The following is a 12,153-nucleotide window of genomic DNA, read 5'->3' as shown; positions in this document are numbered from 1 at the left end:
TGAGATTGACTATGTAGAAAAAGCCTGCATGATTAAGGGGGCTTTAGGGACGGTCAATGTTAACTCTGCCCTAAAGTATTCAAATCTTCTGTACCGACGTGGGCAGGATCTTGAGAGAGGAGGGGGCAGGAGGTCACTGAGTTAATTGTATACAAACAAAAGAAAGCAAACAGCTGTTTCATTCCTCTAAATAACACAGGCACATGCACTTCATACTCCATCTCTGCCCGTACTCTTCAGGAAGACTTTGGGCTCATCCCATGCTGGGGAATGCATTTGTGTGAGCATTAGGCACACAGGCTGGTGACTGGACACTTTGTTGGAGAGAATTAATTTCTGGTGAGAGATAAACATGACTTCTAGCCTGCTCCCCTGAAAACAGAGGAAGGAATTAGTCAGGAACACTTTTTGAAACCTCTTAGTAAGTTGTATTGAACAAGGTACTGTTGAGAAATTTTGAGTCTAGTCTTCAAGTCTCTATCTACTTTTCTGGAAGATTCTAAGGTAAAAACATAGGGCATGTTGCTTGGAATCACCCTGAAAGTGAAACATGCCATCCCCACACAAATATACAAATATTTTAAACATCCGATAATGTCTTGTTTAACCTGTTGTTCCATATTAAACAGTTTGTGAGAGCCTACTGGGGCACAGGTTTCTCTGTCATTCCCCCTTTAAGTTAAATCACTTTCCTTCCAGTCTCTGCATAGTACTACTCTTTATCTCCTTCCAAAGCCCTCCACCCAAATCCTACACTATACTTCAGGATTGTCACTATACTAGAGTCATGTTCCCCAGGAACCATTTAGGAAAGGTTGAAATGCCTCAGAAGGTGACTACATGTTTGTCATGAGCTCTATACATGGAGTAACCTGCACTTCTGGCATTTTCCCAGGGACAAAGACCAACCAGTGGTGGAAACCTCACTGGTAACCTAACTCAGTTTGCTTTGCAGAAAAATCCTAACCTTCTAGAAGAAAGGATCCCCACCCTTGGAAAGAAATATTTTGTGAACATAGCTAAGTGGTTTCTCCTTTCTCCTCTTCTCTCCCGTCTTCTTGAAGATTGTATCTTCCTGTACTCTTCTGTAGGATTTTAGACTTCCCTCCTGAAGGCAAGATAAAGTTTCTGTCTATAGTGATAAATCATAGTGTTCAAAGTCTAATGGTAAGAGAAGTTGCCCATCATAAATTGTGACAATAGGCCAAGGACTTTTCAAAAATGAAGTGGTAAGAAGCTCCCACCTCTTCTATGCTTCCTGCTTCTTCCCATCCTGTGCTTTCAAGTGGGACAACCATGGAAGTTGCATGTTATATTAAGATATTACATTTTCTGAGGGAATAATACACAAGTAATTGAAATAAACAAAAGGGGATAAAACCTCAGGGGCATCAATGTTTTAATATCTTTGCAAAACAAAGAAACAGCCCAATTGTCTAATTCCAAAATGCCACCGTATAAAAAGGGAAGAGCTGAAGTTGCAGAATGAGAATTCTGAGAAATCCTATTTTTTTAAACCTAGGGATAAAGAATGCCCTTCAGTATTGAATTGTATAGAGAAGGCCCACTCATCCAGAATCTAGAGGAAAAACAGAATTTAAATAGCAAGACACCTTTGCAGGAGTGTTGAAACAAACAAGAAAAAGTTTTATTTTGAAAATACAGTCTTTAAAGATAAAATTTGGCTTCCATTTTCCATATCTAGGTACATCCAACAAGATCCAAAAACAAACAGAACAACAAAACAAAGACCCACAGCATTATGTACAGAGCTCTAAAATGAGCTGTGAATATCTACAAAAAACTAGCATATACTCTTTGTGAAGGGATGTAGTGTGTGGCTTTCTACAGTTCTCAGTCCCTCAGAAGAAGAGTTAACTCCCTGGAGCTGCAGGTGCAGTTGCAGCAAGGGAAGAGCTGGGGTCAGTGAAGGGCTAGGGGTGCGACCCCCCGGGTAGGAGACGTGGAGAAGTGTCTGGGGAGGGGAGCAGCGGCGGCACGGGACAGATCCTGGGCTTCTCTAGAAGTCCTGCCGCGGGGTGTGAGTCAGGCTGTGCCGCCGCAGATCACAGTTTCGCCTGAACACTTTGCCGCACTGCTCGCAGCTGTAGGGCTTGATGTCTGTATGGGTGAGAAGGTGAGTTTTCAGATTACTTCTCTGATTAAAGGTTCTTCCACATGTGGGACATTTGTGTGGAGATTCCTGTTCAGATGTGAAGCAAGCAAAGGATTAATCCTTCACACCACCACTGCACCCTTTTCAATAGTTTCTGTCTTATCGGTATCACAAGCGTTAACATAACACTCGCATGACAACAAAAGAGGGGACTTGCAGGAACAAATCTGTGCTCCTAATCCTCCAATCATGAAAACACACGTGCAGGCATACACAGAGGCCTGATTACACTGATAACTTCAGAGGTAGACCCGCGGCCACCTCGGTGGGCTTTGTGATTTCCAGCTCTTCACATTTCATCACCATGTCATAGGCAGGAAAAGGAGGAAGGAAAAACTCTAATCCTCTCTTAAGGAACAACATTCTCCTGGGTAATAAGGCTCCTCTTTGCTGGAAAACTAAACTATTCCTCAATGTCCTGAAAGCTACAAATTATGAGCCCCCTGGGAAAGAGAACGTATGGGATTTCACTATGCCTCCATTATCAAAATTACCTTTATTTCCTCCTAAACACGAAAGCTTTAAATGCAGGGCAGATTGGATGAAAAAAATTCTAAAATTAGGGTTTATGATAATCAAAGTGGCCTGTTTTTTAAGAAAAATTAAAAAATGCTTTATGTTAAATAAGATTAATTTTATGTATTAAAATCAAGAGTGTTGCTTTTCCCCACCTAGAGAACTAATCTAAACAGAGCCTTTTACGAGAAAGAGTCTGCCATTGAACACCTTTTGCAAAGCAATAATGATAAAACGAACCAGCCACTGTTTTTAAACAAGAAAACAAACTTACCTGCATGTGTAAAGTTTTGTGAACTGCTAGAGTTCTAGACTGACAAAATCCTTTCCCACACTCCTGACATTTGAAGGGTTTTTCTTTGGAATGGATATACCTGAAAATTAATATAAGGTTTCATTGAAATAACTTTGCCCCATGATGAAGAGTTACTTTTAGCAATTACTTAAAAGGAAGTCGTGGAAGAACAAAAGAAACAAGATTTCCATTTATGTTTTTAGATTTTTTTTTTCCTGTGTAATTCTGTTTATGGTTAATCTCAACAAACAGCTTCTCTTCAAAATATTCACTGGCCCGCGGGTTTTATCTACACTTGATCGCCCTCTCTGGTGTTTTCTGGAGCTCAAAACCCCGCTGAACGGGCCTTTCTCGGCCTCCATGGTTTTCTCTGGGATTTAAATTGGCCAAATCAGGATGTAAGGCAAAGCAGAGTTTAGAGGTGCTAATTTCAGTGAATCCCTTAACAGCCTCGGAGGATGGGTACAGAAGTCTCATCTCTGGGGAACAGCAGGTAGAGTCCAGAAAAGATACCCCTAAAAAGGTCTCCCCAACTCCTGAGAAGTTTTTACCCAAGGATAACACTTACATTATTGTATGTCTTCAATTGCCTTGTATTAATGCAGAGTTTAAGGTCGTGGAAGGGAGGTGGGAGTTGTTTGTAAATTCGGTGACCGCAAGACCCCCCCCCCCCCCACAAATACAGCTTAAAAGGTCCCCATGGCAGGCTCTGGGGTGCACCTGGGTGGGGGGGCGAGGGGCAAAACCCAACAGAAGTAGCCCGATTGCAGGCAGGACTGGCACCCCAGGGTCCCTTGGTTCTTCCTGCACTACTCCCCGGGAAGAGACAGGATAACCATCCCAGGACTAAGGCCAACGAATTGTTCCTGTCCAAGGCTGAGGAAAGGCCCTCCCTCATCCCAAACAAGAACATAGCAGGAGCCGCTGGGGGGAAAGAAAGAGTAGATATTGGGAGTTAGCTGAACCAGGCTGGGGAGCGTGATTGAGCGTGTATTTTAGATCACAGGGGATTATAATGACACTTGGGATGTCTATCAGGACTCGGTGTGTCCAGAACAAATTCGCTTTCCCTCTCCCGGCCATCCTCCTTGCTCGCCTCACCTGTGATCCCGCAGGTGATCTTGCCTCCGGAAGGCTTTGTGGCAGATGTCACACGTGTACGGCCTCTCGTCCGTGTGGGTCCTCTCATGGATGAGCAAATTGTAGGATTTGGTAAAGTGTCTGCCGCAAAACTTGCAGATAAACTCTTTTTTCGTTTTGGATGGCAACCTTCCTCGAGAGGGCTTTCTGTCCGGAGTCAATTTACTGAGGCCCGAGATGGGGCTACCCAGCCCCGGACTCAGCTTGGTTAGGTCTCCCATCTTAGGTGGATCTTCTTGCGTGGCAGCCACCGCCAAATTGGCAAAGTCAAAACGGGGCCGGTCTTTGTGCAAGGCTGGGAGGACATGGGCAATGGCCCCCTGCTTGGGGTGGAATAGGTGGGTGGTAAAAGGCAGGGCCGGGAAGGGGAAGCGCGCGTCCACAAGGCCCTGCGCCGCCGCCATCTCCGTGATGGTGGAGCGGGTGATCTCGTGCACATTGGGATACCCCAGCGTCCAGTGGTTCATGTGCATGGTCTGTACCGCGCTGAGACCGTACAGGCCCTGCAGGTGGTCCACTGTGGCCGGGAAAGTATTCACGGCCTGCAGGAAGGAGTAATTGGTGAGCTGCAGCGACGGGTGGAGCGGGATGGGCGCTGGCAGGGCCTTGCTCCCCATTTTCTGGGATGCTGGGGGGCTGAGGGGACCACCCCTTTCTTCCAGGAATCAGAGGTAGGAGGGCGTGGGGCTCCGACAAAAACCCAGTGAGACAACAGCACGTAGAGAAAGCCCTAAAAATGGCAGGGAAGAGAGGGAGAGACCATGACTATAATCCAAGGTTGCTCCTTCTGCCCTCTGACACCCACACAGGTTACCACACTTACCCAAGTCTCCCTCCCCACCCGACAACAAGACCCCCGAAAGAAGCCGTGAGGGGACCTCCTGGCACCTGCTCAAGTCCGCATGCAGATCAGCCCTGGGCCAGAGCAAGAAATGTTTCACTGGAAAACGGGCGCCCAAAGGAAGGAAGGTCGGATTCAGACTCTGGACAGATACAGAGCGGAAGACTCCTCGGTCCCGGGAAAACGAAAGGCGGACAGCGGGGCAGCACCCAGCCCAACCCAGCCCACCTTCCCCAAGCCCATCAGGCGAAGCTCAGTCAACCGCAACGCCAATGCTGGCAGGCCGGGGCAAGCCTCTGTCGCCGCTGCGCCTCGGAGCTCCCGGGAACGGTGGGTTAACGGATGGGTGGTGGGATCCCACGCGCTGCGCTGCCGCCGCGCCCTGCGGCCGCCTTTCCCGCGCTTACCCGGACTGCAAGCCGGCGTGCAAGAGCAAAGCCGGTACGCTTCATCCTTCTGGGCCAGAGGACCCTGGGAAGGGCTCGCCTCGCCCGGCACTGACCTCGGAGGTTTTCTTTTTCCTTCTCTGCCCTCAGTCCCATTTATCAGCGGTGACGGGCCGCAGGAAAGAAAAGTGACACCTCAGGGGCAGGATTCGGTCTAGAATCGCCCCCTCCTCCTCCAGGGGCTCTCCTCCCAACCCCCCACTAAGATCCCTTCCAGATGGTTCAGGCTCCCAGGGGGTGGGGTGGGGGCAGAGAACGTCCCTGAGGCTGGAGGAACCCCTTTTCCCAGACTGAGTGCCAAGCTCTCGGGAGGCCTGAGCTGCTTCCCAGTCTGGCACCGAGAAGCGACCCCTACATCCCTCCACCCGGTAGGCCCCAGGAGACCAGAGAGGGGAGAGAAGACAGGGGAGAGGAGAGAGGAGAGCGCTCCGGGGAGGGAGAGGAAAGGAGCTGCAGCAGAGCCGCAGTAGGCCAAGCACAGGGTGGCCCTGCTGGCCTGCAGGAATCTTGTCCGTTGGCCTAGAGGTGAGTGCGGCTGTGCTCCCGCCACCAGGACGCACGGCCTGGGCCTAAGCAGGGCACTTCCCCTCTCCTCGTGCTCCCAATGGCAACACAGGTCTGATTTCAGACCCAGGTTCCCGGGAGCACCTCACCTACATTCAGGGCGGGCCCACATTCTCCCACTGCCGGCCCCTTTTTAGAAAGGAGTTCTGCCAGCTCAGGGGACCAGGGCCTTCCCTCTGCCAGCCCCCCAGGTGTAGGAGTCAGAGCTAAGCACCAGTCTGTGCCACCAACCGCCAAGCCTGCCATTTGAACCCAGTGGGAAGGCAGGAGAGATTCCAGCCTTCCCTTCCCACCCAACCCCTTCCTGCGCCTAAGTTGTCCTCTCCAGCGTGTTGTGAAGTACTGCCTGTGGTTCTATCTGTGAGCAGACTTAGGGGGCTACGCTAATGACAGTGCGCTCTGGCAAGGCAGGATCTGGCTGCCTCTGCGGGGCCCACACCTTCTTCTGTTTGGAAGGGCTCCGGGATAGAGATTTATTAACGAATCCCTTCTGCTTGGTGGTATGCGGTCTGGGAGTTCAGGCTAGGAGTTAATGAGAGGTGTGTAACAGTCAGAGGGTCTCAGTCAGACCATTCAACCGCAACTGCAAACCCCCATTAGTAATCAACTTTCCCACCACAAATCACAATTATTTTTGCTCAGCGGCAACTCTCTTAGGGAGGCAGGAAAAAAGGATTCTACTAACATTCCTAGTAATCTATCTGATTATTTCCCTTTCAATTAAAAATAATAAATTACACCCTTATTTCCCTTTGTATAATGAGGATTTTCCAGAAATTCAAAATATTATTTTTCCCTTCGTGTTGAAAAGCAACCTCTTTCCCGTAGAGAGGAAACCGAAATTATTATTTGGGTGTATTCCCAGACTAGATTTCTTAGAAATAAATACAGGAGGCAAAGCACAACTCCCACCACAGGGTGTATGTGTTGAGGGGGGGAGCAGGTGTGGGGGGGAGTGGTGTCAGCTAAAGTACTGTTGTGACCTGTGATTTCTATTCCAAAGGCACAGCAAACTCCGCCATAAAGGTTACACTGCCACAAAGTTGAGTGCCATCTTCTTTCCCTTTTCTCTGAATGGTTTATAACACAGAAATTAACGACTAGTATATTTCAGGTTCATGTTAGCAAAAAAAAGTGCTATTTCATAGTACCTGTTTGTTTTAATTTGCAGAGCATATAGTTTCTTCATAGGGGAAGAGCAAACCATTGGTCCTTTTGAAACCCTTTTACAAACAGAACTACCTTAAATATCCACCAATGGCTCTTGCCACAACTAATTAGGAAGGTTAAATTTCCACACTCCCATTGAGTTGCTGGAAATGTATGTCAAAAGAAGTATTTTAAGTGAATGCAGAGATCCTAAAGTACTTTCGTTTTGTCTAGAGCTGAGCCTTGTAGTTCCCACACTCCCTTTCAGGAAATAACAGCGATCTTCTTCTGCTGTCATTTCTCCACCGTCCTGTTTCAGACCACTGGTTACTTTTAATTTTGCAAGGAAATAAACTTAAACCAATGAAAAGGCATAAATATGTTGGTGGAGCTGAGGCTATTTTTCTTTCATCAGTCTTCTTCACAGGAATTTCCAGGCATGTGGAGAAATTTTGTAAAATTTAGTTGACTGGCTGTCAACAAGGGAGATGTGTACACACTTAGTTCAGTGAAGCTTTCAAAACATTGGAGAAAATAGTTAAGAAGTAACTTGATAGGGAGTTTTGCTCTTTGGTAATGGTATTATTACACTGAATTATCTAAAAATAATATACAGTCAGGGTTCATCTGCTAAAACCTGTGCATTGGTATCTGAGAGAAATGACTGATGGTTGGATAGATAGGCTCACTGAATTTCAGCCCAAACCGCAGTAGAATTTTATATAAATTAGAGAGCTATAGACTAAGTAGATCAAAGATCATTAAAAAGAAAAAAAATTGTTTAAGGACAGATTGTTAGGGCCAGACTGTATCAGGTGAATAGAGAAACGGCTGCGAATTTCCTGCCCCTTCAGAGCGCCTCTGCCTTCTCAAGGAGTTAATTAAATTAAGATGCCTTCCGCATAATCTAGGTTCTGTTTCTCTCTGCTCCCCTTGCTCCCCCTGCATGAGTAATTTTCTTGTCTGCTCAGGACTGCCGTTTGTTTAGCAGAGAAAGTGGCTGTCTGTGCCCTTTAGCTTTGGGAAACGCCAGCCCCCTTTTGTTCTCTGCTAACAGGTAGGAAGACAGATCGGGGCTCCCTCCACAAACACCTTTTCCTCGCTCCTTCTTTGTACAACTGCAACTCCTTTCTCACTTGCCATTTCTCGGGAATCCGAGCGTTTAAGCCCCCGGGGAGTTTGCTTTTGGCCCCCCCTCAGTCAGGACTGGAAGGTGGGAGGAAAATTTAAAAGCCAGCACAAGGTTGACAAATTACCGAGAACTGAACTATTTCCCTCTTGAAATGTGCCTTCAGCGTCGCTGGCTGGGCAGGCACCGGGTGTCCGGGCCCGTCCACGCTGCGCTGCCGCGGCTGCCCAGGGACGAGTCGACCCGGGCTTGCCAGGACAGGGGCAGAAACACCATGGGGTTGTGGGGTTTGATCTCAGTGTACGTCGATCGGCTTTTATAAGAAGTCTTGCCGACCGCTTAGATTAAATATCCCAAAACAAAACTAAGAAACCGTACGTAGAAGTGTGTGTAGCTGGATGTTAGCTGGGAGTCGCGTGCCAGGGACCCAAGGAAGTGAGAAATACAGTGCCCTGGGATTGCATCCCCATAATCTATTTTCACATCTAAACTGGGGCACACCAGACCGAGAATCTGAACGCCTCTTGCACCCCCAAACCCTTCCTTCCAAAGGGCGGGTACAGCCACTTCCCAGGGCGGACACTCACCTCCCGCAGAAAGGTCTGCCTGCTCAGCAGCGCTCAAACCCGGTCCAGGCAGCGAGGCGCACAGCTTGGAAAGGTCATTGAGTCCACGCCTGGCAAACTTTTTTTTCCGCGCGGAGTCGCAGGAGTCGCGGACATGATCTGGAGGACGCGAGCAGCGAAAGCAAGAGCAGATCCACGTCTTCGTCAGAGTCTGTGGACGCGGACTGTATAAAGACCCGGGGTGCTTGGGGCAGGCGTTCAGCGCTCGCTCAGAACCTTGCTCTTCCGCGAACCTCTCGCTGCCGACTCCAGCTGAGGTCGGAGCCCACAGCTTTGCAGGGCCATCACCCTCCAGCAGCAAGCACGCCGAGCTCCGTCCCCGCCCGCGTCCCTCCCCAGGCTGCCCCAGGCCGGGAGTCGTGGGCTTTAGTAGCGGCCCCGCCTCCCCTTCGGGCGGGCGTCCCGCCGCCGAGCGGGGCCCTCAGCGCCCTGGCTCCGCCTTCGCGCCGGGCGTCTGCTAATGGTCCACTCTGTTTACTTGTGTTTGGATAGCAACTAAGCCTTAAAGGCACAGGTTTGCTCGAGGTTTCCCTCGAGCAGCCGTAGGTGACTCAGTTCAAAATTCACATACAAACACAATGCCCACCCCCTTTCTTCTCGTTGCCACTTTTCCTTATAATATTAGAAACTCAACAACTGCTTCTCTGCCTCTCAAAGAACCTGCAGAGAATCCCAAAGGGCATTTAGTAATTTTATTTGGTGCGCTTGCCGGCTTAATTTGCACATCTTAACACGTTCAGTACAACTACCTTCACCCTAGAGTAAAATAAATCAGTTCTAGACTTTATTCTCCAGCATAAATCACTCTTTCCCCAATTTTGAACAGCTTTGTACATACTTTTGGTCAATTATGACTACATGTATAGTCTGCTTTCGCCTGCTGTTTTCTAAACGAAGTTTGTTTACAGAGGTGGCAATTGACTAATTTAGTAATTATTGCAAAGACGCGTGGAATGCCCCAGGAGAAATTTCTTCCAATATTTAAGCTTTAATCGGCAAATGTTCATTTCATACGCAGTAAACCAACTTGGTTAAAAGAGTGGGCATCTGCAACCCATTGGCAAACAATAAAGAATCCATCTGGAATGGGTGAAGAACATTTTTAAAATTTAGGGAAATGCGATTCTAGTTTTTCAAAACATTTACATCGTCATTCCCAGCAAAAATTGAGTTCATTGTTCAGTCGCCAGGAAAGTTAATCGAATTCAAAGTGCAGTGATACATTTTTCAGGTTCTTCTAAAGGTTTGGTCTTGTGTGAGTATAACTGCAAAAAGCACTTCAACCACTCTGGAATAGGGGTGACAGAGTGACAGGAAGGGAATGATACACACCCATTTTAAGCAGCTTCTTTTCAGATGTGATTTGCGTGATCAACATTAAGCAAAAACGCCCTTCGTCCCAGACGAGTTGCCAGAGGGGATTTGCGTTACCCCAGGCAAGCCCGCACTTAGAGGAGGTAGATCTTCAACCAAGGGGCTGTACAATTCAAAAGTCTTCCGTCGAAAGATGGTTTTGGATGGGACTCCCCAAAAGACAATTTAAAAAACTCAATCGTGCGGGGAAGTAGACAAATATAAGCTGAGGCTAAAAACTGTCAAAAGGTTAAGCAGTAATTAGGGAGTCAGGCAGAAGCTCCCAGATATTATTTTATTAAGATAAAATTATTTCTATTTTATTTATGCCGAGGTGGAGAGAATTTTTCGTTCCTTTGGTAAAACATAACAGGGGTCGCAGATCTTTTTTTCTATCTTTCCAATTTTAAGTTCGCAAAGATTAAAAAGTGAGCTTGAAACGGAGATTCGAGTGTGTAATATCCTTTAGTACTTAACTGCTTCAAAGTAGATTTGACACACAGAATGGAAGCAGCAGAACGCCTAAGCATTCAGATTTTTTCTTTTTAACGTTTTCCCTAGTGGGTCCCATAGGGGTGCTTTCATTTTAGAGCTCAGTTCTGAGCCTCAGCTGCGGGGCGCCTGCGGTCCTCTCTCTCCAACTGCCTCATTCCTCTCGCAGCTTTTCTCAATTTGGGAGATTTGGAGGGAGCTTTCTCTTCTTTCAGACTCCCCAAGTCTCCCACTCACGGGGTGGTGACCTGAAGAGCGTTCCTAAGCTTCACACTTCCTTTTCATCAAAGGGGAGGCAACTCCCCAGCAGCGGGCTTCACACCTTTCCCGCCCTTAAGTATGTGTACGTTGGGTGCGGAACCGTTTGGTTTTCCCGAGGGGTAGGCAGAATTTCCAACCACCCACGAGCTGCTCCCTCTTTCCGCAAACCTCCTAACCCCGGGGTTTTTCCATAAATGTGTTTACTTCGTCCACTCCAGCCTGCGAAGTTCCAAAATGGAGTCTGGGCCACGCCGGCGTTCTGGGCACGACTGCGGTCGCTTGGAAAGGTAGGGAAGAGTCGGCGAGCTCCAGCTTTGGGGGATGCCGCGTGGCTCGGCCGCGCCTAGGCCGCCTGCTGGCCCTGCAGCCTCAATGGGCAGGTGCGCGCCAGACGCGGGGAGCGGCCCGGAGGCTGAGCGCAGCGCAGCACTGTCCACGGGCCTTCCTGGGCCACCTCTGTGCCCACTGCGGGCTGACCCTTGCGTTTCTACAGGCTCAGACCCAGCCAGCCCCTCGTCCCGGCTGGCGTCTAGGGCGCAGGCATTGCGGGGCCCACCCAAGAGCAGGTTACCGGCCAGGCTCTCCGCCCGCCCCCAGCAGCCCCCGGCGCAGAAAGGCCACCCGGCCCACGGGCGAGTTGTGGGTTTCGGGTGTGCGGAGAGGGAAGAAGTCCCGGAGTCTGCAGTGGCCCAGCTGTGCCCCGGGGGCTGTCTCCGCCGAGCCGTTCCATTCCCGCCGCGGCCCCGGGGACCTAAGCTGCTGGCTCGCTCTGAAATTTCCGCTGACCCGGTAGTCTGCTGTCCTCGCGGCTCTGGGCTTTCGACACCAAGGACTCTCTCAGGGAAATGGCTAACTGACGAGGGCCGCGAGCAGCGGCTGCCTGAACCCCAACCGCTGCAAGTTTACGCCCCAGGAGGCCGGGATGAAGGCCAGGGAGAGGAAACTCGGAGGAGGTGGAGGAGGAGGGGGCGCGCAGCCCAGGCCCCTGCCCCCTGGCCCACCCAGGAGGCTCTGCCAGCTAAGCAGCGAGCAGGTGTCAGACTTCCCTGGAGTTGACTCTCAGGCTCTCCCACTCGAACCGCGCGCCTCTGCCACTCGGACTCGGATCCTAGAAACTTTTAATCTTTCAAGAATACAATATGGAAACCTTATCTGTTTCCAAGGA

At 49.3% G+C, this 12,153-nt stretch overlaps 1 protein-coding gene across 3 annotated transcripts; it reads right to left on the bottom strand.

Annotated features, from left to right (window-relative positions):
* Positions 1–1,626: 1,626 nt before the first annotated feature.
* OSR2 (odd-skipped related transciption factor 2) lies at positions 1,627–9,263 on the bottom strand. Of its 3 annotated transcripts, none has more exons than XM_033202958.1 (4): positions 8,844–9,263; positions 4,089–4,857; positions 2,967–3,066; positions 1,627–2,121 (listed from the first exon to the last, which is right to left on the bottom strand). In XM_033202958.1, the coding sequence occupies exons 2-4, from the start codon at positions 4,742–4,744 to the stop codon at positions 2,047–2,049; spliced, it is 831 nt and encodes a 276-aa protein (XP_033058849.1). In that variant the 5' UTR covers positions 4,745–4,857; positions 8,844–9,263; the 3' UTR covers positions 1,627–2,046. The 3 variants fall into 3 exon arrangements, with proteins under 3 accessions (XP_033058849.1, XP_033058847.1, XP_033058848.1); XM_033202956.1 differs by having other exon boundaries at positions 1,627–2,203; positions 8,844–9,237; XM_033202957.1 differs by lacking the exon at positions 8,844–9,263 and adding an exon at positions 5,016–5,186 and having other exon boundaries at positions 1,627–2,203.
* Positions 9,264–12,153: the final 2,890 nt, after the last annotated feature.

The sequence above is a fragment of the Trachypithecus francoisi genome, unplaced genomic scaffold (genome assembly GCF_009764315.1).
Source record: "Trachypithecus francoisi isolate TF-2019V2 unplaced genomic scaffold, Tfra_2.0 Lachesis_group7, whole genome shotgun sequence".
Taxonomy (NCBI): Eukaryota; Metazoa; Chordata; class Mammalia; order Primates; family Cercopithecidae; genus Trachypithecus; species Trachypithecus francoisi.
This window is presented reverse-complemented; position numbering and strand designations above follow the sequence as displayed.